This window comes from Temnothorax longispinosus, chromosome 6 (genome assembly GCF_030848805.1).
Source record: "Temnothorax longispinosus isolate EJ_2023e chromosome 6, Tlon_JGU_v1, whole genome shotgun sequence".
Taxonomy (NCBI): Eukaryota; Metazoa; Arthropoda; class Insecta; order Hymenoptera; family Formicidae; genus Temnothorax; species Temnothorax longispinosus.
Window position 1 is genome coordinate 6,497,880 of NC_092363.1, and position 26,340 is coordinate 6,524,219.

General features: G+C 36.1%; 3 protein-coding genes and 1 long non-coding RNA gene across 4 annotated transcripts; 2 read left to right on the forward strand and 2 right to left on the reverse strand.

The window, feature by feature from the left end:
- Positions 1-2,394: 2,394 nt before the first annotated feature.
- LOC139814166 (alpha-tocopherol transfer protein-like) lies at positions 2,395-8,851 on the reverse strand. The gene is made up of 6 exons (XM_071780242.1): positions 8,534-8,851; positions 6,370-6,508; positions 5,828-5,987; positions 5,583-5,688; positions 4,876-5,239; positions 2,395-4,565 (listed from the first exon to the last, which is right to left on the reverse strand). The coding sequence occupies exons 2-6, from the start codon at positions 6,506-6,508 to the stop codon at positions 4,414-4,416; spliced, it is 921 nt and encodes a 306-aa protein (XP_071636343.1). The 5' UTR covers positions 8,534-8,851; the 3' UTR covers positions 2,395-4,413.
- Positions 8,852-9,385: 534 nt separating this feature from the next.
- Positions 9,386-13,157, forward strand: LOC139814174 (uncharacterized). The gene is made up of 3 exons (XR_011732350.1): positions 9,386-11,025; positions 12,456-12,643; positions 13,021-13,157. It is a non-coding gene; the product is annotated as an uncharacterized lncRNA (long non-coding RNA).
- Positions 11,042-16,432, reverse strand: LOC139814156 (uncharacterized). The gene is given in 9 exon segments (XM_071780227.1): positions 11,042-11,425; positions 11,427-11,464; positions 11,822-12,118; positions 12,370-12,641; positions 12,994-13,200; positions 13,619-13,775; positions 14,159-14,574; positions 14,869-14,952; positions 15,598-16,432. Coding segments are annotated over 8 exon segments (1,494 nt in total). The 5' UTR covers positions 14,948-14,952; positions 15,598-16,432; the 3' UTR covers positions 11,042-11,397.
- Positions 16,433-16,606: 174 nt separating this feature from the next.
- Orco (odorant receptor co-receptor) lies at positions 16,607-24,483 on the forward strand. The gene is made up of 9 exons (XM_071780229.1): positions 16,607-16,847; positions 17,305-17,442; positions 17,700-18,083; positions 18,416-18,670; positions 18,948-19,207; positions 21,662-21,761; positions 21,915-22,019; positions 22,150-22,305; positions 22,468-24,483. Exons 2-9 carry the CDS (start codon positions 17,305-17,307, stop codon positions 22,516-22,518), a joined length of 1,449 nt encoding a protein of 482 aa, XP_071636330.1. The 5' UTR covers positions 16,607-16,847; the 3' UTR covers positions 22,519-24,483.
- The last annotated feature ends 1,857 nt before the right edge of the window (positions 24,484-26,340 follow it).

Consider the following 26,340-nt stretch of genomic DNA (forward strand, 5'->3'; position numbering starts at 1 on the left):
TTGCAAATATTATTGGAAGTAGTTGTGCTACGTCCGATTCTTTAGAAATGTTTCTTTGAAAACAAATGCGAACATCTTTATTTATACGAGGATTCATCATATTCACTATAAATTTAATATTCAGAGTAAACCAACAATCGTTATTGCCTTTATTATCTTCAAAATAATGAGAGATATAAAAAAGTTTCTATAAGAATTGTACACTATAAAAAGAAGAAGATTACGGTAGTTTATTATCAGGGATAATGATCGGTGAATGCGTAGCAATATTGTTGATAAATTGATCATATTTTATCAAGGAAAATCGCAATTTTTACATTCAAAGGCTGGTAATAATTATTGATTTAACCTAACCTATATGTGGAAAGTTAGCGCCTTACACATACTGTATATTTATATACGTATGTTTATTATTGATATTCAAGAATATCGACTCAACTGCCAAGCTAGCGAAGATACACCATTAGCGAAGAAATGATTGCAAACCGCATTTACATGAAATTGTTACGACATTGATAGCATACACATAAAATGATAATCTATACGCGTAAACACATCACTTACATTGAATGTAAAATTACTTTATAATTTGAGGTCAGTATTAAATGAACTTCACCGAATATTAATGTCGATATTATCATACTCGAGAGCTGCATAAGTTATTAGGCCGCTATGCGCGTCGTTATAGAGTCATTTACGTCGAAACATGAAGATGGAAATCTAAAGATCAACTAACACAATCAATGTGCTTTCTTCGTTAATAACGTGACAGCATTTAAGCAAATTGAAGTATATAATACTCAAATAAAAAGGAGAAGTTAACCACTCGTTAAAAGCTATATGAGAAGATCAAACGGCCACAAATTTGGTCTGTGTGTTTTTATAAACTCTATATTTAGTTAATTTATTCATCATGATACCTATATATTTAATTTTTTCGTCTTATTGTACTGTTTCCTTACTAATTTTATAATTTGGACTTTACTTTCTTTCTTTATATTTTATTATGTGCTGAAGAAGACTAAGTACAGTCGAAATATTCTAACTGTTTTCATGCATTATTGTCAATAAAGAAGATTTCTTTTTAAACTAACATCCTTACTGTGCTCGTAATTTATAATACTCGCCGTTTATATTACTCAAGCTTTAAATATGTTGATCTTTATAACTGGAAATTTTCCTTTACGAATAAATTACATGTTGTCAACACATTATTGCAATCGAAAACATTCCTCCGCCGTGTGCGGTTGAATGTCAAAAATTTGGAACTAGTTATAATCCTGCCTAAAATTTTTTTCAAGAAGAGGCTGACCTTGCATTATTAAAATTAAGTCGAGTGATTCTAAAGGATACTAAATCCTCATTCATTGCAATTTACTCTCTTTACTTGCGAAAGTATTATTAAACATTTTGTGCAATACAGTTCGCGCGCGAGAGAGAAAGCAAGGAAAAAACAAATGTCTAAGATTATTTCCCTCTTCCTAATCGTAGGAAGAGGAAAAATGCAAAATATACATGTATGAACGTGAAGTCTCCGTGATTATTTGTAAGTTTCATCCGTCAGGAAAGTAGCAATCTTCTTGACGGACACGCTCGGGAACTCTTTTCAATTGTGCATATCGCATATGTAATATTGTATTAGCGAAAGAAGTAAGTAATATTTTGTAAGATTTTACTGAAAAAATTGAAATGCTTTTTACATTTAGACTTCTCGATATTTTTCCACAAGTTACTAAGCACATTTTCATAGAATATATTTAATAAATTTTTTTATGTTTAAGGCAAATCTTTATCATTAATAGATTAATCGCTACTCCATCGTTTCATTTAATTTGTTTTATTTTTTTCTATAAAGTCCATCGAAAGTGATAATGTATTATTTCGTTTATTATTTTGATTATTTATAATTGATTATTATCAAACGAAAGATAATTTAATGAAACCACTTTCACAAATTCTTTTGCTAAATTAACTGTCGTAATTGAGATATCACATGTTGATTATTGTTATGCACACACTATGTTATCGGTTATTAAGTGTCATCTCTGATGATAAGTTTAATAATTGATTTATTGATCTCAGGATTACAAAAGTTTGATCGATTAACTTGATCGAATAACTTACTAACCGACTGATTAATGAACTGTCTGAGTGACTGACTGATTTAGCCGATTCAATGACGATTGCAAGTGACTAAAAGAATGAAAAAGTGGGGATGCACACGGGAAGAGAGGCGACTACTCGTCTCGCATACGTGATGGCACGACGAATATTATATCACCATCACCATTGTCGACGTCGCTGCTGTCGATGTATCGCAAAAGATTAATTTTTATTTTTCATATTTGTTAGACAGTTAGACCATCATCGGAATCATCAAACCGTACCAGAATAGCATGTTAAGAGACCTGAATAATTGATGTGCTGACAATCTAAGAAGACACCTAAATAATTGAGGTGCTGACAACTGATTATTCTTATATAAGTAGATATTATTATGCAGAAATTATGAAGCAAAGAGATCTTCATCTTCGTGCAGAAAAGACGGGCAGAGAAATAAATAATTCAATTTTTTTCAAATTTTTTTTAATTCGCTAATTTTTATACGTCAAACAGTTGCACTTGAACAATGATTGTAGATGTGCAATTTTTTGAAATACAATACTTATATAAACCGAGATATGTCAATCTTGAAGACTGGAATTACACATCGATCTTATTTTAATTAAAAGGTGAAAAGACACTTCTTCTCCTGAACTTTTTGGAATATTCCCGGAAATTTTAATGTTGTTCTCTCTTCGACTTTCGAATAATTGAATGCCGGCACTGGCATTGATTATCTCAGGAAGTCGAGTGAACGTAAATGGAAACTCGGGCAATTTCAGCACAGCGGTTTAACCGCTGCATACAGCTTTCACTGGACACGATATTCTTATTCGAATCTTTCGTTTTCGTTCCACTTTGCAACGAATTAATGGCCGGCGACCGGCGCCGCACCTGGCGAAGGTAAAAGACATATATTTTTTTTTCTAAGAACAAGACTCACGCTTTACCGAGCTCAAGGTTTCCGAAATTTTACATTACACAACGCTTCTCGTCTGATTATTGTAACAGGTATTTGCATATAAATTACATTTCTCGTGCTGTGACGAAAACATCGCTATATGAGTCATTTGTGTGGCACGCAAAGAATCTGGCTACGTATTCGATATCGATTGAGGGAAATCTGTTTTCTTTACGGGTTTATTTATAAATTACCCACACACAGCGTTTGAATACAGCTACATATATAATTCTAAAAGATTTTACCCACGATTTCTTAAAATAAAATAGGGTATCAATAAAAAATATCTGAGATATTGGAAAGCATCATGTAAATGATAGGTATATATCAGTGTGTTACATTTTTGCACGTTTGCCGAACGCAATCGATGGCAATTCCAACAAAAATGTAGAGAGCTATTACCGCAATTTTTTTTATATTGCTACATTTGCTCAATACGAAATTGAGCATTACTCGATCTCTGAACATTATTGCACATTTTATGACATGATTGTGTTAGTAACAATAATAAACTTATTACTAGACACATATATATATATATATATATATATATATATACATATATATATATACATATATATACACACACATATATTTAAGTGCGATATATTCAAACATATTGCTTGACTAAACATCGTATCACAATTTCTAAATTAAAATATTGTCTTTTGTGAAATATCAAGCTGGGCAATAAACTTTCTAAACTTATCTAATAATTTTAAAAAATAGATTCTAATTTTTATAACATTGTGCCGTTAATATGATCATATATAGAGTAATTATCGTTTTACTCATATAAAATTCTCAAAGAAAGACGTTAAAACTCTCGATTATTTTACATATTTCTTATTAAAACGTGATGATATTTTACAAAGCAAAAATCAATGAAAAGAAGAAAAGATGAATAAAAAGAAAAATATTTATATAAAAAATAAACTTTGTTCCCTAAGATTCTTGGACATCAATCTTAGGGTCTAATCAATCGTAATCATTTACGTCCCCAATAATAAAAATAAATAAACTATTGGATTAAAAAAATGTAAAAAATGAAAAATACTAACGTTAAGCAATCTCTACCATTTTTTCGGCAAGCTTTTCAGCGAGACTACATTATATACTTCACAACTATGTTCCACGACAAACCTGGTCGTGTTATTTTATAAAGATACTCGATAATGGGCACCGTACAGAATTTTTCAATACAGGCGAAAGGAAAATGCTTTAGTTTTCATCGTGGACGAAGTTTGTGATCGATCGATGTCGAAGTTTATGCGGACGAGCGATTTGGTTAACGATTGCCGTTGGCGACGATTATACGTCGAATTGGTTCCGGATACGCGTTAAACGATTTAATCGATCGACAGCTGCCGGAAGGATCCATCGAGACCGAACAAGTCGTCTTGCGTCTTTGGTTTACCTGGTCGCAATGCCTCGTTAGTCTTCATAGCTTCCTGCTCCTTGAACCACGGTCCGTAATCTTCCAACTTCTTCATCCACTGATCTGAAAGATAAAGTAAAAAATGCTATTAGTCAGAGAAATCAGGTTGAAGACGTTTAACTTTGTAACATTTTTCTATATATATGCACTCCTATTTTAAATAGTTATATTTTGTTATGTCTCATACAGATGTCTCTTACATATTTAATGAAGAAGACTTAATGTCTTTTTTAGGAAGACTTAATGTCTTTTCTGAGAAAAAAATGTATTCAACATATTCAAGAGACTCAAGGAAACTGCGCTTGAAGTTAAAAATGACGTTCCGTGATGCGCTTTATAACTCCGAACGAATAAAAGTAATGAAATGCCGTACCGTGTATAACCTGAATGGGTCCGGCGTCGCCGCCGTACTCGGTTGGCAATATCTCTCTGGGTATGTATTCGTATAGCGTCTTGATGTCACTGTGCATGAAGATGCGATTGCGTATCTTCTCCTTCAAAAACGGCTTGACGAAATTGAGAATCGTGTCGACGAGCGGACTGATGTTTACCACGTGCACTTCCTTCAGCTTCACCGGATACGCCTCCATCGCGCACACCAGAAACTTCTTCACTAAGGCCGGCGTAAACTTGGCGAAATGTGTGGGCGTCGCGACGGAAGCGTCGAGGATGTAGACATCGCCGGCCACGCCGTGTTCTTCTTCGCTTAGACGAATGTCGCCGATCATGAACACCATCTTTAATGATAATAATGTCTCTGTTACTTTGAAGCTCAACACGAGACATGAAGATACCTATCAATGTTTTCAAAAACCTGCAAAACTATCGAAATCGATATAATGAGTTCAGCTATAGATACTACAAATACAAGAAAGAAAGAATGGTGCGATAAATTGTGTTTTTATATTTTCGACAACAGCGGAACAATAGAAAATGCAAATCCATCCAAATAATACGATTCAACGCACTTTTTTCAAAGATGTTAAATGCGAAAAGATGCACACGGTAAAATTTTACTGAACTTAGAAAGCGCGCGCGTTTTTGGACGTTTTGCTATCAATAGTCGAAATGAACTTATACCTTCATAGTTTCCGGTATATTGGGAGTCGGCGCTTCCTTATCGACTCCTCGCATGACGATCACTCGACATCCTTTCTTCGTCAGGCCCGGCAAAGGAGGTATATGTCTGCAAGAAGGAGACAAAGAGTTAACGTTTGCCTAAATCCGTTCACGCGAATTACCTGCAATGTCTCTTTCCGTTTAAAATTGAAATCTTATAAACTATTGCCGCGGCCGTATGTATACCGCGATCGCGGTATCCTTACATGAGCTTCGCTATTTCTTGCAACACCGGCCTCGTGATGTCGCGGTTGGAGAAAAATTCAGGGACCACCGCACGCATTGTGAAATACATGTCCAGCTTCCGTTTGCATTTCTCCAAGGAGAATTTGCAGCCGCGTAGAAACGTCATTAATCTTTGATCATCTGAAAGACAATATATTGTGTTAACTGTAAAAACATACGTGTGTCTGTATAATATATATATAGCGCAGCGATTAATCAGGAAAAAATTTATTTAAAGCCTACTTTAGATGATCCGTATAATTCGTGTCGGAATTCAGAATGGAATTTTATTCTAAAAAGCATCTGAAGAGAATCAAAAGTACATTAATATAAAATATATATCAAATACACATATATCAAAATTTATGGCATGTAAAATTATAAGTGTAAAATTCTATCCTAAAATTTGATGCGAATTGCAGAGCTTTAAGTGGGCTTCGCAACTATTCTATATACCATCTATTTTGACCATCTAATGTACCATCTATTCTGACAAATATGTCCGACAAAAAAATCATCGTACCTTCGAATTTAGGCAAATGCGGTTGCTTGACGAGCCACTCCTTGATAATTTCGAGATCTTTGTCGCGCGTCGCTGCATTCTCGTTCAACTCCACTCGTATCTGCTTGGACATTTCGTCCGTAGGCTGTATCAGCAGCATCTGCAAACACAGAATATCGCAATAAGGAACATCATACTGCTCGTAGACAAGCGAATTCGCGAATTCTCTATAATCGGAAAGTCTTACAATGGAAAATTTGTCGTAACATAAATAAACATATATATCTCTTTTTCAGGATTAGAAAGCGTACAATTAAAATACTTGCAAAATAAATCGGACACCGTCCCAATGTGCATAATGTCTATGTATTTGACTCCTTTTCGGTTGCACGTGTAACGCGCGTAATGTGCACTACAGAGATTGCACAACCTGTTAAGATACCCATCGTTCCTTATGCCAGGAATTAATGCTGACCAAAGCGGCTTGCTCAACATGAACTTTCTCTAACTCGTCGCGGCTTCGTACGGAGAAGCAGAGAGAATGTTTCTTAATCTTTACCTCTCCTCGTTTCGGGGGAACGGCAGTATTGTTTCGAAATTCTTTTTTTTTTATCACTTATATTTAGTAGCCGTTAATTGTGAAAAGGTTTGCAGGATCACATTCTTATGATTTAAACGGCCGTGAGATATAATCTCGTCGGCATTAAGAATAATTATTTAGAGCTCGAGAATAAATTGTTAAAAGAAAGAAAAAAACATTAAGCTGGAAAAAGGACAAAGTAAAAGAGTAAAAAGTTTTGCAATCATCAATAACTGCTTCCCAGCATAAATCTTTTTTTTCTTTTTTTATTAGAACAGTTAGAACAGCTATGACGCAAGCACTCTTGGCCACTGGATTATTGCTATTGCGATTATCTTCTCACAAAGCGCGGGAAAATTGGCTAGCGTGACAGTCTGCGAGTATTCGAAAAAGTGACAAGGTTTATAATATTATATCTATGCAGCATCAATGGATGCAATTTGAATATAATAAAAATAATTTATTTTATAATAATCAACTAATATAAAAATTTAATAGGAAATAAAAAGATAAATAGAGAGAGAGAGAGAGAGAGAGAGAGAGAGAGACCTGACTTCGACTTTTAATTAAATATTGAAGAGCTAAATTATATGATATAATAATAAGAACTACGTCTTTTTACATCCTACGCTTTACATATCCTGAATCTAGTTTCCTCTCATAAAAAAAAAATTAGATGGCTGTCCTTGGTAAAAGTTGAAATTGGTTAACACGACGTAGGTAGATGGTAGTAAAATTGCCAATCGGTATATGTTGAGTTATACTTATTAGAAAAAAAATAGTTTTTATTACAAAAAAGAATTTCTAAATTTAAATTTCAAATTTAATGTGTAATTTTGTATTTAAATATCCCGAATCTACTTTCCTCTCATAAAAAAAATAAGATGGCTGTCCTTGGTAAAAGTTGAAATTGGCTAACACAACGTAGGTAGATGGTAGTAAAATTGCCAATCGGTATATGTCGAGTTATACTCATTAGAAAAAATAGTTTTTATTACAGAAAAAGAATTTCTAGATTTAAATTTCAAATTTAATGTGTAATTTTGTATTTAAATATCCACGAGCCTCCAATGTAAAGAAAGAAATATATAAATTTATACATTTAAACCTGTTTCCATAAATATAAAAAAAGATCTTAGACTCTCAACCTCATAAATATTCAACATTTTTTAACGACTGTTTGATATATTTATAGCGTAAATTATATGTTGTATTAAATTTATGTGTCGTGTCTCTGTACATGTGGACGACGAAAGGAAGGATATCAGAGCAAATTAAAAAATCCGAAGTCTAAAAGAGATGCTTACGAAAAATGGTTAAAGAAACGTTAAATCGATACATTGCGGATTCGTTAACAAGCGGTTTTGCATTAAATTTGAAACGCGCGATCTCTTATTTTCTTTTTATTATATTTGAACATTTACAAAGATTAAGCGCGACATTTAAAGCATATTTTATTCCCTGAACGTAAATTTAATGACAATATCGCACAACAATTTTTGATTCGATCTGCATGCAAAATGCGATGATCTCGACTTGAACGTTTCCCAAATTAAAGAAACATGATTTTTATATGTGGCACACGTTATAGAGGCTTGAACTTACCTTGACCGATGTTCAGTGCAATTCACAGGCACAGGCAAACACTCGACGTGCAAACGATCACGGCGACGATGACTTTCGGATTGTTGCGGAAAGAGAAATGAGCAGAGCGGCGAACTCGAGAGACGTTAAATGAACAACGGAGTGGGAACGATTACCTCGTGCGTGGACCGGTTCTCCTTTATACCGTAGAGATGCCCCACTCTTACTTTGCTTCCCGTTATAGTGTACGGTGAGAGAAAAATTCGATCGATTAACGATTTTGGGGGGAAATTTTACTGACGCACTCGAAAAATATTGCTTTGTGAGAGACGGCTAGAAATTATATCGTCTATTCCATGACGTAAAAGAATATATCCTGAACGATACCGGAACCATTAAGTAAAAAATTATGAGTATATTTGTATATTTGTATATTTGTATATTTGTATATTTGTATTATTTGTATATTGAGTATTGCGGAACGTCCAGGCGGTGGCGAAAAAAAATAGATTAAAATAATTATATATTATATTATATTATATTAATATTATTAAAATAACCAAATACAGTTGCTACTTGGTAAATTTCAATAAAATGTAAAGCTGATTATTATAAAATTATATTAAAATTCAAATGATTTTATGCAAAGAATTTATATTGTAAAGAGATTAATTCTCTTTTCGAAGGAAAGATTATAAGCTAGCTTCCTGTTACACAAAGCATATCCTCTAATAATCAAGCTCGCTATCTTTTTTGTCGTATATTAATAGTGCTTAATCAATTGTATGAATACTTTGCTCAGAAACTGTCGACACTTTTTACATGAGCAACCTCACGCTTCTAAGATGTTAATTAAACTAACACAACAGTAGCTTTTTAATATACATAAATGCGCTATCGTATAAATCTTTCTTGAGCAACCACTAGCGATAAACAAAAGCATTAGCGGAATAGCTGTGCGTGTTATAATAATGTACTTCGACGAAGACCGGAGAATTGATACGGCGTAAGTACTTGCGGAATTGACTTACGCATCGTACGCAATCACGATAATTTCGCAATACGCTTACCGAGAAACGGCGATAGCTAACTTTAATATAATTTCGCGATTTTAGAAACTCATGAAACTGTAACGCTTATGTAACGCGAAAATCCTCGCCTAGGTGAGCGCGCCTGGCCGCTTTGGTGCGCACATGCATCATCTTTCTTGCTCTGATAAACAACAAAAAATACGAAACTTTCTTCCCAGGTTCGATCCATATGTCTTTACGCGGCTCGCGGTCAAAGTTATACGGTCTTATATACGGTCAAGTGAGCAAAAAGCTATTTTTTCTTTTTCGTAGATTTTTATACATTACAAATTATGCATTCAAATACCACATCCCTGGCGAAAATAATCTATTTACGAGATGTTTGCTTAAATGTTGAGTAGATGTTTTGTTTCAGCTTTAAAACATTTATTAAATTGTTCATGAGATGTTCGCGGCTGTGTTTTTCTTATGAAGTGTTTTAAGCGGCGTTTAATGACATAGTCTCCCACGTTTCCATTATTAGAGTTTTCTAAGTATTTGTAAAATTTTTGTCAGCAGAGGGTTAACCATTGATAAAACTGTTCGTAAACGAATATAAACACAATCTCTCACTAACAATTTTCGCCAGGGATACGAATGATAATTAAATCGAACGTAAAACAATATAATTGCGACAAGTTCAATCTTCTTTTCTTGCACGCGCATGTGTTTTGCATAAGTTTAGTCACTATCGTGTCAGGTCAATCTAATTAAGTAATGTATTTAATTATGCTTGAGATTATTTTCGAACTTATATTTATCGTCACGTGCACATATTTACGAGATTTACGCGATTTTCCTTGGAAAAGTCGAGTTATCCGGTATAACGCGCGATCATGATAATTATTAACAAGAACGGAATCGCGAGTCTTTGTTCTCGCGAATAATTAGTAACGAGAGAATTCATCATTGACACGATGAAGATCGGCTCGATGCTGCGGCTTTCGCACGCCGCCGCCGAAGTGAAGATAACGGTAATAATCGTGCGTTCTCCCGCTCGATTCTTTACCGTATTCACTTCCGAGTGTATAGAATCGCACGCTGACTAATCGCGGCCCGCGCGCTCATGCCCTCGTCTTACTTTCTTTCGCGGGATACGTTGCGCGCCGTTGTTGCACCAGGGTAGGATTACGCGAGCGGCGACCGTCATAACCGGAGGAATTCGCGTGTATATGAAATTGCCGGTTGCAATCGCGCGCGATTTTGTAATTGGCCGGATCGAGCAAGACATGTTTATACGCACGCGGTAAATACTTGCCCCCGCAAATATATACGAGCAAGTCAAATCTGTCTTCTCTGAATTGCGGACAGTGGATTATAGAGCGCTTAATTCTTTCGGGTCAAATTTTAACGACAGCTCCATTTGATGAATCAGAAAGTCATTTTTCTTTAGAAGAAAATTAAGTAACTTCACTGATGCAATCAGGATTACTCGTATATCACGTAAGTACAATTTATTCGTCAAGGTTTATTTGCAAATTTAATCGATATTATAGTAATATTGAAAATTACATAAAATTATAATTTTCTGTCACTTCTTTTTAAACGCGTTATTTGCCGAATATTCTCTCTTACAAAGGTTTTTTTTAAATATTATTAAAATCGTCGATAAGTTCTCGTTTTCTTGCATCTATAAATTGTGTAAAATATAGATAGCAGAAGTAAATGGAAAAAAGAAATATAGAAATAAAAAAAAAATGTTATAGAGATTGAGTACAAAATGTTATGTCTGGTTTTAAGAAGACGTTATTGCGGCCTTGGCGAGGATTGAGGTCGTGACACCGAGTACTGTAGCAAGGCCATGCGGTATCGTCTTCAATGAAGTCGAACTTTTGGCTTGTATTTCTTTCCCAATTGTTGTTTCTTCAGCGTTTATGGTGCTCTAAACAGAAAATGTAAAAAACAATTATCTTTATGTCCAAAATCAGCTTATCTCCAGATCAGATTATTAAAAAAAAGTTTGAGCTAATTTCTACTGAAAGTCCTTGACACAAATTATTTGTATCAATATTTCGATTAACTGTATTAAGCACAAAATTTACACAAATACATTTTATGCAATTTGTAATTTGAGATGTAAACTAATTTATGTAATAAGTCAATATTATTCTGAGAATGCTTAGGTAAATTTATCTAATATGAACAATAATATATATATTACAGTAAACTTGCGACATTACACCGGTTGTTTTTTAAACCGACATTATTTATTAGAGACACGATTATTGGTTCACCTTACCGGTTTTTCAGCCTTCTTGCTTCTGATAACTCGTTTTCGCCCTGGCAGTTCTTGCGAAAAGATCTCGCCGGTCGGCACACGCGAGACAATCGGAATATCGCGCCTTTGTCGATTCGTGCATTCGGAATCACGGCAATCGCGCTTTATCATCGCTTTTTTTATTGCGATCGGAAGCTCATCAATAATTTTTGTCTCCTGAAGAATATGACAATTCGGTCCTTGTGCAAAAAATGGAACGGATCTTTGGTCTCCAACACAGATTTGCGTCACGATTAAGAGAGTGTCCCTCGGAGAGGTCTTCATCGATTAAAAAAAAATTAAGAGTTAACATGTTGTTAATATTTATATATTAATATATGTATAATTATGTTTTTTAATAATATTTTTATTTATTATATGTGTATGTCTCTCACTTCGACAGTCAATTAATATTTAACTATGATGTTCCAGTAAAAAACTACTAAATGTAAATTAACATTTTATATTTCTCTAAATTATTTTGAGCGAATCAGATCTGCCAATTTTATAGATAATGAAACACTAATTACTTCGCGTTGGAGAAGATCGATGACGGCAGCTCCCTCGCTTCTCGGCGCTGCAGCGATTAACATGTAACCATTATCGTTTGGAACAGATTTCAGCTCCCTGATGGTATTCCCGATTAAACTGGTAGCAGTTGGTTTGACAGAGAACGATTTGATATCATTCTTGAACGTGCCATCGTTCCTGTGCAACGATTCGATCAGAGAACGGAAAAAAGCCATTCTAATTTTGGAGAACACGTCGAAAATATCCCATATAACATCATGATTCATCTCTCCTGTAAATAAAATGGATTTATCTTTCCTCCCCATTTTTTTTCGAAATGTCCCCTGTATGTTTTTGTAAGCTGGCCGAGGATTATCGAAAGTTATCTTATATAACTTGAACTTTTATGCTGAAGATTATCAGTGAAATGATTGGAATAATTATAAAATATATTATCTTGTATTTTATATTTTATGTCTTGGAATTATTGTTGAAATTATCAAAATTTGTTTTATGCTGCTTGAAATTTATTGCACCATCTCTCTCTCTCAATCCTCAACTAATTTTATCCGTTCTAATTCTTAAAATTTTTAGTATATGTATATAGAACATTAGTGTAAAATATTTGTTCTTTAAATATAAACCTGCTTGTGGCTCGCCCCCTGTTTTAGGTTCTGCCCTAGTTAAAGGGGAAACAGGTCTTGCCCGGTCGCTAAGATCGATTATTTGCCAACCGTCGTTCGAATCGCGTTTGCTTTTACGTGATTCCAACTTTACGTTACTTTTATTGAATCTGCTAGATTCGAATCCAGGAATTAACGGGATCGAGAAATTGCTGCCGGAAACTGCGCCTGTTCGATGGAATGCACCAAATTAATGATCGACATAAGAAATTGTTAAGTAAGTAATAAAAGAATAATATTCTGTATATTTTTTGTGTACACAAAATTAACGATCGCCGTAAGAAATTGTTAAGTAAGTAATAAAAGAATAATATTCTATATATTTTTTGTGCACACAAAATTAACGATCGCTATAAAAAATAGTTTAGTAAATAATAAAAGAATAATACTTTGTATATTTTGTGTACACAAAATTAACCGACATAAGAAATAGTTAAGCAAGTAATAAGAGAATAATACTATATATTGTGTATACTTGTATATTTTAATATCTATTATTTTTTAACATTCTCTAATGTTTTATATTCCTATAGCTTTCGACACTTAAATTTAATGTTTAATTAATAAAATCTTTCTTTTATCAAACCTGTTGTCATTCCTCTCTCCTGCCTCGCCCAAGGTAACAACTCTCCGATATTGGAGCGAAGGTAATTACATTCGCAATCGCTGCTTTTTTCTTTATTTTCGGAAACCGACGCGTTGTCCGTGGAAAAATTAGCGCTCTCGACCTTGTCGCGGCAACTCTACGATATGAATTTTGCACAACTCGAGTTCGAACTATATTATATAATAATTTATTCACACGGCACAAAAAATAATATTGCACAAAAACTGAATTCTATAAATCTTTTCTAAATCTAACATATTATGAAAACCACTTCTTTATTTACGGGCGTCATATATTTTATCAAAATATAAATTACTTTGTGATTTTATGATATTTTGTAATATTATGTTTAATGTAAATACTTAAATATATTTTCATATAAATTCGGATTTGTGCTGTAATTATTACTGAATGAAAAAGAGTTAAATAATGAAAGAAAAAATTGGTCCATCGACGATCAGTTTCCTAAAGTCTATCTGACATAAAAATGATTAATGCGATTATGGGTGCAATGAGTACTTGAAGAAATCCTTCAATCGCGAGGGGCAGTCTTTCTTTATAATCCTTCCACGAGTTCTCTTCCCCTTTCTCATTCTGGCCCCTTTCATCGATCAGGAGCAAAATGACATTTCGAGGAGTAATAATAGTATTAGCGTTTTCTTCGGAAGAATCGGAAGCATTGTTCCTCATTGCTAATACTATTTCATTGATAGGTTTCATCTCGATGAGCTTCATCCCGGTCTCGATATTCTCGGTTGTTGATCTCTTCTCGCGCGTCTGATTATCCGGCACATTTTCCAATATCTTTGCATCTTTTGCTTGCAAGATCTTATCCACGCTCGTCACCTGCATCTTGTCCTTCAACGCAGAGTCGACAAATACTCTTCGATAAGTATCCAAGGACGGTGCCGTGTCCCACGCAGAGGGCACAAGCGCTATTGAAGCGTGACATAAATCATCAATACGTGTAATAACTCAAGATGTATTTATAAGATACATTATGCATTTGTATGCTGAGTGGTCTTTTTGAAAAAGTAAAAGAAGAAATATTGTGACATTTACATAGACGTATAATTTAAAATAACGATCCTTTTAAAACTATGCTGAAAGCTGGGAACTAAATAATTGACTTCAGTGATTAATACAGTTTGCATTTCCTTGTTATCAATTACAGTAACAAGTGTGACTATTCAAACGAAGCGAAGATAAAAGCAAAGGTTGGTCGGTACCTGAACGATCCATCGTAAATCCAAAAGAGCGTGTCATCAGCGACCACAGCATCATAATGAAAATACCGGAACGTGACATGACTTCTGCTGACGAAATTAATTTAAACGTTTTTATTTATGACGCAATTAGATTATTTCTTGCGCGCGTCTGTCTATAATATATCGCTCACTCGACTAATCGACTTGCAGCTTATTTTTTATAGAAACGTTGGAGAGCAAAAGTTTAATTCTGGATCGTCGTTCAATCTCGGTAATTGCTACGTCCGCCTTGTTTTCCTTCCGAAAAACAATTAGACTACGCTGTCGCTAATCAACAAGATCGGTTGCCCGAACAACCGAAGGGGAATCTCAAATTTCGAACAAAGTTCTCTTTATTAGGATTTATATTTTGTTACATCAGCTGCGCTCTCAAAATACCATAATTTGCAAATTAAACACTGATTATTTCGTCAAATATTTTTATTTATTTTGACAAGTTTGAACAGAAAATAGTCTTCGCCTTTTAAATAACAGATTAAAGTCTATTAAATTATAACAAATTAAATTTATTATATGACTGGCAAATAAAAGGTTTCCTCGATAGTGGGATAGTTGACATAATTTTGATACAATTTCCGTGATGTCAGCACGTAGTGCTGTAATAGTATCATTAGCCGACCGATCGTCGTATCGCAGTAAGGATTATCGCCCTAAATAATAAAGGATAGTTACTATGTATACGATCCATACCTGTAAGTTGCGTCGCGGCCCCCGTTTTAAGTCGATACGTGACATATTTAACCGTTGAGACTTACATAGGTCATTCTCGACGGTGAAACTACGCTCGTGATCCGATTTATACTATTTGTTTTGCGTCATTCGTTTCGTATGCGCTCGTACTTTACGTACGAATCATTTATTTTCATCGACCCCGTTCTACGTACGTGATGATGGTATACGCGAGCTCAATCGCAGGAAATTGAGTACATTTTTCGTCGTAGATTCCGAGTATAAAAGGGTGACGATTTTTAGCAAAATTTTCTACCAGGAAGAATTGACCCCCATCCAAAATCTATCAAATCAAAAATTCATCTTTATCAAATTTTATCTTTAAGATATATGAAATTTGTTAAATATATATATAACAATTAATTGGAAGAAATATTCGGGAAGAACTTCTATATATAATACAAAGGATACATGCTGATAATTCGTAAATGTTAATGCACGAGCTAAACTTTTTATTTAAATATTGATGCAGTGGAATGGCGGCACGAGAGTCATTATTTTCCAGTTAATAATTACTAATACTGGCAAAAAAATCATAATAAGGGTCGCAAAGTATTCTGGAATAATATCCAGGAAATCGGCGTCGCGCGCCGATACGGGGATCCTATAGCGGAAGCTTCGTTTCACCAGTTGCTAACCCCTGCTCTAGGCATCTTGGAACTTTAGACTGTTTTCTTCGTTGAAACTTTCTTTACGTTGAAAACTGCACGGAGCATGGCGGCGGCGGTCTGAATTATTAAGAGGATTATAGACCCCCGTGCAACTCCGGGGACGGCGTAAGAAGCGACATGGCGTCGGAGGAACAGCGCAGCGCGACGAAGCGGTCTGCGCCTGGTTACCGGGCCCCGATTGGTCCACGTTTGGTACCTACCCTGCTGGAAGGGGTTTTTCCGGTGGCGCGGGGTGGTGGTGGCGATCAGGTCATAACCGGGGGTTGGAAGTGTTGGGACAAGAAGGCAGAAGCAGAGGGTACTTGGGCCTCGGCCGGAGAAACGAGACAGCACGAAGAGTCACGAAACGAGCCACAAAACGACGACTGATGGCAGGCCGGCTAGTTAGTTTGCTCTTCTTCGTTCTTCTGATATATCTGGCACGATTGCTGCAACGTAATCGCGAGGCGCTGAAGGCCGCGTCGTAAATTGGCCGCGGATCCGAAGAGGAAGTTCTTCGCTCTTGGACATCTGTAATCTTGGATAGTCAAAGCGACCAAGGTAGGACACTTCGCCCTTATATTTCAAAACAAGTGCTAAATCTCGAAACAATGCGAAACTTAAAAAAGTAATATTTTGTTTACAAACACGAAAACAATTATGGTGCATGTTCTGAAGAAATAAAAAAACTCGTTTGACAATTGGCAAGTGGAAAATAAAATACAAATTTTCGTAAGATTCATTAGACTTTCGCGTCTTTGATGATTTACGATATATTGCGTAAAATGAGTAATCGATGGTACACGCAGAGAAAGAGTTACGTGCTTCTAGAAGTTTCGTTTACACAACATGCACATGCATATGGTAAACGTCCTCGTGATAAATGATGCGGATCGTGTTATGGTGCGCGAATCGCAGCCAACCGCGAGTTGTCAATCTGCTAATGAATTTTAACGACAATTTCGCGCGTTTGATAGTTGCGATAAAGCGATGGTCAATTCGTACCGTTTGCTCGTAGATGATGAAGATGAAGCAACAACAGGGCCTGGTGGCCGATCTCATGCCCAACATAAGGGTCATGAAGATCTTCGGGCACTTCGTGTTCAACTATTACGACGACAGTTCGTCCAAATACCTGCATAAAATTTTCTGCTGCGTAAGTAATCACGAATATCGACAAAATCTAGTTCCCGTCTGATCAAATCGAAGCCGAAGTTATCGATATTCTTTAGTATTATAGTAAAATATATACAAATTTTTGTAATAACATTTTGACAAGATATCCGAGAGTCTACGACTTGAACAATCGTCGTAAAACCACTATTATTCTTGGTTTACGTCCAAGTATCTGTGTACGAGAATCCGACGATCCTCCGAATCGCACAGGCACACCGCAAGAGCTATCTTTTCTAGGTAAATCTATTTCTGCTGCTGTTGCAATTCGGCCTGTGCGCGGTGAATCTGATCATCGAGAGCGCCGACGTCGACGATCTCACGGCCAACACGATCACCCTCCTCTTCTTCACGCACAGCATCGTCAAGATAGTTTATTTCGCCATCAGGAGCAAGTACTTCTACAGAACGTGGGCGATATGGAACAATCCGAATTCCCATCCGCTCTTCGCCGAGAGCAATGCGAGATACCACGCGATCGCCCTGAAGAAGATGAGGCTGCTGCTCTTCTTGGTCGGCGCCACCACCGTGCTCACCGTGGTAGCTTGGACCATTCTCACTTTCTTCGAGCACCCGATTAGAAAACTCGTCGACCCGGTTACGAACGAGACGACAATTATTGAGGTAATAAATCAGACTTGGTGGGGTAATATATAAAACATGTTTCATTTTGCTCAGTAAGTAAACTAAAAAAATATTGAAATAGGAAATTAACGCTTTAAGATAAAATTACTAGTTATCGTTATTAAAGTTATTATAAATATCACTTTTTATCCTTGAATTATATTGTAACATAATTAAGACAGGTGTATAACTAGAATATTTTCACATATTTCTGTTTTTTATATATAAGTTACTTTTTTTATTTACAATATATACATTGCACTTGCCGCGCAATTATGCACTCGAGTCCTACTTTCTGTGTATATGAGAAATTTCTCTTTCTCGTGATTTAGTTGCCGCAATTGCTGGTCCGTTCGTTCTATCCGTTCAACGCCGGCAAGGGAATAACGCATATATTGATACTCGTATACCAAATGTATTGGGTGCTCTTCATGCTCATTAACGCCAATTCGCTGGACGTCCTCTTCTGCTCGTGGCTATTGTTCGCCTGCGAACAATTACAGCATCTGAAACAAATCATGAAACCCCTGATGGAGTTGAGCGCAACTTTGGACACGGTGGTTCCGAATAGCAGTGAGCTCTTCAAGGTCTGTCAAATTTCAACGTTCACAGTCATTAGTCATATAAATTTTAATACCACTCTATATTTCTTTGTTTTTCGTGTCTAAAATTAGATTTTTTGAGATTTACATTAATTTCGACTAATATAAAAAAGAAACATTTTTATTTTACGTTATGACAAGCAATTTTTGTCATTTCAAGTATTTATTAAAGAATAAGCCAAAAGTTCATATCTGCATGATTAAGACTTTCTTCGGACTTTATGTATATCAACACCTTGAGATTTCTCTTTTATGTATGTAGGCTGGTAGCGGGGATCATCTTCGAGAATCGGAGAACAATCAGCCGCCGCCACCAGCACAGGCCGCCCAGGGCGACAATATGCTGGACCTCGATCTTCGTAACATATACAGCAATCGGCAGGACTTTACGGCGACCTTCCGGCCAACCGCTGGAATGACCTTCAACGGTGGCGTGGGACCGAACGGATTAACGAAAAAGCAAGAGATGCTCGTCAGGAGCGCCATCAAGTACTGGGTGGAGAGACACAAGCATATTGTCAGGTGAGTCAATTTTATTAGATTCGCGCGAGTCTGACAAGGCTTTATCGCGATGCCAGTTGGACTAGCCTGTCTGTAAAGAGAGTGGTCGCAAGATAAAGCGTCAAGACCGTGAGATAAAAGATTCAGTATCGAATAACGCGACGAGAGATGCAAAACCGCTCCCTCCCCCCCCGCCGTGCTCTACTTACCCCACTGAAGACGTATAGTTAATTCATGCAACTCCTACACCACGAGTGAGCGACGGATCATTTCTTTGAAAGTCATCTGCATCTTGTGTGTGAACTAGTGACCCAGAAGAATTCTATATAACACACCTATGGCGTGTAAAGTATTTAGTATATAGTCGGCATTATATTGACCCCATAGAGAAAGACGCGCTAACTACACCCTTAATTATTAAGAGGCGCGCACGACAAAGTTGCGGCCAAACATCGCGGTCGTGAATATTTTAGAATATGCATAAACACGTTTCGAATACCGTTCCTTCGAGCATATTCTTCATATTAATTATTTAATATATAATACTGGGAAAAAAATAATTTTACATCGGGTTAACATTAATCCAAGTACCACGGGTGAAACGGAGAGCTTTATGATTTTGATCACAGAAGAAATAGAGGGAAAATAAATGGAACTCTACAAAAATATTCAGATATTATACTCCGACATATAAAACGGAGTAATTATTACAATCTATACCGCCGTTTAAGTTCCTAATACTTCTGTCACATTGATATTTATGTGAAATAAACTCCACAATATTTAAAAATTGCAGAAATTATTAATAGGAAGCCAATTATAAATATAAGATAATAAATATATTTTTAAAACAAGTTTATTTTTATATAATGACGAACTCTTTGTTTTAAGCTTTAGTCAATTGAATAGCAATACATTGAAGCTAATCATCGGAGGAATCACACAAGTTTAAAAGTAAAAAACAATCTTCTGAATTAATAAAAAGCCGATATTATTTTATTTCGAATCTTGATGCTGCGGTCTTTCGGAAAATAAATAGACAAATAGAACAGTTCTATTTCCAATCTTATTATTTCTTACTTATATCTACAGTTTCATAACTAACGTGAATAACATGATTCTGCTTAAAAACGTTAATCTTTTTCAAAGTGTGACGTACATCGTACTTCGTAAAGTATGCGGAATACGATCAGCGGTGGCGAGATCGATCGCTCTTCGAGAAAAAGAAAAATTTTTTTTCGCGATAACGGCGCGAACGGATGCCGTGTTCCTGCGGGTTCGTGGGGGGTGCCGAAGCCACTCGTCGACTGGCAGCGGGATGCGCGTGTTCCCACGGTGGTGAAATATTTATTCTAAGAAAGCGCGATATTGACCGCAACGGGGGTCGTGTGTTCTACGGACTGCGCGATTCATGGGGGGACGGGTATTCGCCGCCGACGCGACGACGGTTCACGTGCACGTAACGTGCGCACACGTGGTTCACCTGCTAACGCACGCGTGACGACAGATTTTTAGGCCCCACGGGTCGCACCCTGCTGACACACGTGTTTTACATCCATGTAGCGTGTCATTGGACAGATCATTCACGCGCCAATGACGGTCACTTTTACCAGTAGAAGGATTTCATTGTTGTTTTTTAGCGCACATTTTTTAAATAAGGAATTAAAATATATAATCTTGGCCAACGTGATTTCGATATATATCAAAATCTTACATTAGTCTTTTGTCCAGAAATGAGTAAACTTTCTTCTGGAACTCCTCTCTCTTTTATTTTAATTTCAAATCTCCTCATTAATTCTCGACCTTAATAAAAGCCTAAAAGGTCTGCGAATGGATCCGAAAATCGTTATGACAGTTTGTTACTTTCAAGCAGTAGAGGCTCGTATTATCACCTACGCGATATTGGAAGATATTGACCGCAACGGAGGTCATGTCCTACGAGTAAGTAGTCTAAGGGGATGAAATGCTTCCATACAGCGGACTGTATATCGCGCTGGATTGCTAGATATTCGATCCGGAGTTACAAAAATTTCAAATCTACACAGTATCCTACTTCGAACTTACGTTCAACGTTCTCGCGAAACGTTTTGCAGATTTGACTTTTCTGCAACGAGATGACAACTTAGCGTGATATTACACGGACTATCGCATTTCTTCAAGGTGTTTTGACGTATCGATCACTCACTTACTAACAACCAGTGTTAACTTGACGAACGGTCGACGAAATAAAGTATACGTGGCGAAACGGAAGCGAACTTTCGTCCGTCATCGTTCAACTTAGTTTTAATCGCTTAGTATGAAAATCAAGGGTGAAATGTGGGCGTACCTATGGATGAAAAAACGGGCATTACGAATATATCTTTCATGAAACCGCTTTTAACGTGCGGCATAAGTCAGCCGTAGACAGTTCGGGTCGATCCTCGCCGATCAGCTGTATTATGGGTATTAATAATAATAATCTCTTGTTCCATATAGACTGGTCACCGCGGTCGGAGATGCGTACGGTTTCGCTCTTTTGCTCCACATGTTGACAACCACCATCACTTTAACGCTGCTCGCGTACCAAGCGACGAAGGTGAGTGCGTGTGACAGATGGTCGGGCTTCTTTTCAAGGTTCCGAGCAAATGACTTATCGATCGTATAAATTAGTAAAGCAAGTAATGCGAAGTCGAACATTACTTGAGAATGAAGTATTCATACTAATATGTTCGAGTTTTAAATGCTACAGGTGAACGGTATAAATGTGTACGCGTTCTCCACGATCGGCTACGTGCTCTACACGTTCGGCCAAGTCTTTTTGTTCTGCATATTTGGAAATCGTCTGATCGAAGAGGTGCGTATGCGCGAAGTTCGCACGAGTCTCGGAAACTTTGGCTCAAAAATGACGATAAGAGATAAGGAAGAACGTGATAAAAGTTTAAAAGGCAGAAAACCGTATTTTTTAAATACAATCTTTCTTTCAGAGCACCTCGGTGATGGAGGCGGCGTATTCTTGCCACTGGTACGATGGATCGGAGGAAGCTAAGACGTTTGTGCAGATCGTGTGTCAACAGTGTCAGAAAGCTATGTCAATATCGGGGGCGAAATTCTTCACCGTATCCTTGGATCTCTTCGCTTCGGTAAGATTAAATCTATCTCTCGAGGTGTCTGTCCCGAGTTTGAACTTCTACTCGCGCTTGATTGTTATACGTAACAAAATTAACAGAACTCCGTTCAACAACTATTACGATATTAGTTACGAGAGAATAATGTAATTAACGATTTTCTAAAAATTCCCATAGGTACTGGGAGCCGTGGTGACTTACTTCATGGTGTTGGTGCAACTGAAGTGAACGCTCGGCTCCATGCATTCCAGATGCGAATGCAGTCTCTCGTGTTGCACACGGCTGTGCAAGATTATATTTTTTAACGTGTTTACAAGGGACCAAATGGAACGTTGGTATCGTGAAGATTCTCGCGGGGAGAATCCGGCGTCCTTACGGGCGCATAGCAAAATATTGAGAGTGGATATGAGATTGGAAAATCATGAGAAGCTACATCACTCGGAATTGAGTTTATGCGATAAAAATGATAATAGGAATGATGATAGAAATTATTTTTACCGTTACTTTAGAGATCGATCAGCGATAAGACACGAATATATCCTCTTTTTTTTTCATTATTATCCAGATTAACGAACGATGAGAGAGCACTTTCTTTCGTTAAAATGTAAATTTTAATGCGTAGCTCGCTGCATAATTTTTCTCTCCACGTTTTATTGTGCATATTAGTGACAAGCAAGGGATAACGGCAACGTGAGCACTCGTCGCGATTCATTTGCATGCACATTAATTATATAAGTCGTAATGCTTAACGGGGAAGATATACGCTAATGTTATTTGAGCTGTACTGCGGGGCGGCTTGTACCAATTGTCGTACGATCAATAATGGAACGTATATTAACGAGCAGATGCGGGAGAGCTTATTTTGCCTTTGGAGTCGTCCAGTAAAATCGTACTATTACGTTCTCGAACATCTTATATTTTAAAAATTGCGTATAGCGGAGGGTTAAACGACGCGTGTACATTGACGCGTCCTAACGAAGTGTGTAAATATAAGATATAATTGTATAAGATGATATTACATTTTTAAAATAGAACAGTAACGCCAAGTCGTAATGTTAAATTTGGTGTAATTTTAGTGGCACGCTTTGTCTTTGCACGCGAGAAGCAACAATTTACAGCGTTACCACAAATGTACGCTAACTTTTTTTATTAATTATGTTTCTTACGTCCTATCGAGAATTAGATTGCGCGAGAATATTGCTATTTAGATCCCATTTTAATTTTATTTCACGAATCTTGCTATTTTTAAGTGAATTTTCTTCTCTTCCCCCTCTTTTCTTTCTTTCTCTCTCTTCTGTCACTTATTAATGATAAAATTTACGATCTCATTCCCTTCAGCGTGGGAACATGCATTTTGACACATAATACAATTTAATTTCCCTATTTATTGTCACTTAAACTCTGCAGCAAGGACAAACAGCCTTTGTCTTTTCTTTAGAACGCATTTATCGGAGGTTACAATTTGTCAGTCAATAAGTAGCGATAACAGAATGAATCTGCCGCGAGAATAAATAAAAAAAATTCGTCGCCGCGTTGAAAAGTATTAGCCCTTTGCTTCTTGATGAAAAAAGCGGCGATACAATTGATGTGGTACGTCAATTAATATACGGTACAATTTATTAAACGGTACTTGAATCTAATAAATAGAGAGAGTAAGATATATATATATATGTATACATATATATATTTTTTCATTATACGTAACCACGTGAGCGTGGACAGACGTGTACCTAATGTACCTCGTTTTATATATTTCGTAACATCTCTCGGTGTCTTTAGTAAGATAATATTTCGTCACCTAAAAGATGTACAAGAGAAGATATTTGCACCGTGCATGGCCGCTCATTCTGACCGTTACAATATAAATATGTATCTTTCATCGACGCGGATATCGTTTTACGAGACGACGCGAGATATTTTTAGTTTCTTTCGTTGGAAAGTGAAAAGTGTTGTCGAGGGAAGGAGCGTAAAATATATTATAGGACGGAAAAGCGAACGTTTAAGCGGATAGGAGCGTGTCTGGGCGATATCCGGGCTCGATCTACTTTTACATTAGTGTATAATTAACGTATGTGTACATTACTATGATCAAGTATTAATCGATGAGATCACAGTATTATCAAATAGTTTTTCTCTATGTAAAAGCTGTACTATATTTATTTAATAAAATCTTGATATAAACGTTCATATAAATTCCAGCAGGAGAACCCGAATTTTTTTCGCGTTCGACTCTGTCGAAAGTTTAGCAAACTACGGCTTTCTCGCGGCATAGGCTGCATTCCGATATTCACTGTCAGTACTGCAAATCTATATTTTACGTCACGTATACTATAGATTTTCAGTACTGAAAGTTGCTGACAGTGAATATCGGAATGCAGCCATAATCTCTAAAAAAAATCTTTTGCGTTGAAACTACAATAGAAATTCGCGAGTGTGCTGTTACAAGACAGCAATGTAGAAAATAAAAATTATAGAAGACGCGTTGAAGCACATACTCACGTTATAGTAGCCGCTAATAAAGATTGTCTTGCTTCACGGAAACTTAAATTAAATTAGCACCGACCGCGCCGAGTTTCTCCTTATTCGATTCAATCGTTGCTTTCGGAGAACGCGACTCTTCCGACATGTAGAAAGTAACAATTTTTGTATTAAATGTGATTTACGAGTGAACTGCGCGAATGATGCACGTGCTACCTGGCACAAACAGGATTGTGGAGATGAAGAAGGATTATGCCTTGCCGCTCTTACTTATCCAAGGAAACGCTTCGAAAATTGTGGACAAAGAACGGACTTTCTCTTCGCGCTGCATTCTTCATCGCATTCTCTTTCTTTACTATTTAAAAATTTAATATAAAATATCTAGATAAATATCTCTGACGTACGAAATAAATCGAGATGTGCGCAGCTGTGCAAGCTGCTCTCTTCGTGTTTTTCCAGTGTTAATAATAAAATATTGACGTAAAGTGTGGAGATATATGTATACCTATATACACGGGGCAAAACTTTACAAGCTTGTGGTACTTACTGAACTGGATAAAAAGCGTTTAATTACTATAAATACACAAATAAATCCATTTAAAATAAACAACTTTTTGTTTCAATAACGTAAGCTATGTATTCATCGTTTATCGTTTGTGAAAACAAAAAATTTTTATCAATTGGATTATTATTTTATTATTCCAATTTTAAACAATATATAATTTGTGTCAAAACCTAAAGTGGAATTGTATTTAAAATTTTTTCATGTGCTATGTAGCATAAAAAACATTTAAAGAATAAAAAAACACATTTATAAAATGCAAGCCATATAAAATTATAAATAGAATTCTATCCTAAAGTATAACGCAAAATGTGCATTATTTAAATTAAAGAGAGCTTTAAAAAAGTATTTTTTGTATTTTCCATTAAAAAATGCATGTTTAATATCTTTGTGCCACCAAATTTTTTTTTAATTCCTAGTGTATTTTGAACCGCTTGACACTCTCTCGACAAGCAATATTTAAATATTAATATTTATACAACAATATTTGTAATATTTACGTAAACTGTTAAACCATGCACTTTACGATTTATAATTTGTATCTCTCTCAGAGTTTAGGATAGAATTTTATTTATAATTTTATGTGTCATGTAATGCAATAAATGTTTGAAAAAACAAAATAGAAAAATAAAATTCTATCTTGAAATCTGGTGCAAGATCGTCTAAAGTGGGCTTTACAATATATTATGAATAATCTGTTGCGTGCATACTGCAGCAAACATATAAATACATAATAATAATCATGGATGGATAATTGACATTATCAAAATCGCTATTTACTAAAAAAAATTGATTTGTGAATCTATCTCAAGGCATTTTTTTATTCAGCTTAGCGAGTACTACAAACCTGCGAAGTTACGACCCACTATCTCGAAACATACTGTACACGAGGTCGACGAGGTGAAACAACGTCTATTAAGAGCTCGTAAAAATAAGCATTTATAACAAGTAGAGTGAGAAATTGCCGCGGCGGGTTCGCACGCAGGCGCAAAACGCGAGCATCTCCGTGC

Excerpts from the sequence above, each read along its gene's own strand:
- Orco (XM_071780229.1), top strand. The coding sequence starts at position 17,305 with ATGATGAAGATGAAGCAACAACAGGGCCTGGTGGCCGATCTCATGCCC. Across the intron at positions 18,084-18,415 it reads ACGAGACGACAATTATTGAG|TTGCCGCAATTGCTGGTCCG; the intron begins GTAATAAATCAG and ends CTCGTGATTTAG. Across the intron at positions 19,208-21,661 it reads AGACACAAGCATATTGTCAG|ACTGGTCACCGCGGTCGGAG; the intron begins GTGAGTCAATTT and ends TGTTCCATATAG.
- LOC139814166 (XM_071780242.1), bottom strand. The coding sequence starts at position 6,508 with ATGCTGCTGATACAGCCTACGGACGAAATGTCCAAGCAGATACGAGTG. Across the intron at positions 5,988-6,369 it reads GCATTTGCCTAAATTCGAAG|ATGATCAAAGATTAATGACG; the intron begins GTACGATGATTT and ends ATTGTCTTTCAG. Across the intron at positions 5,240-5,582 it reads ATATACCGGAAACTATGAAG|ATGGTGTTCATGATCGGCGA; the intron begins GTATAAGTTCAT and ends TTATCATTAAAG.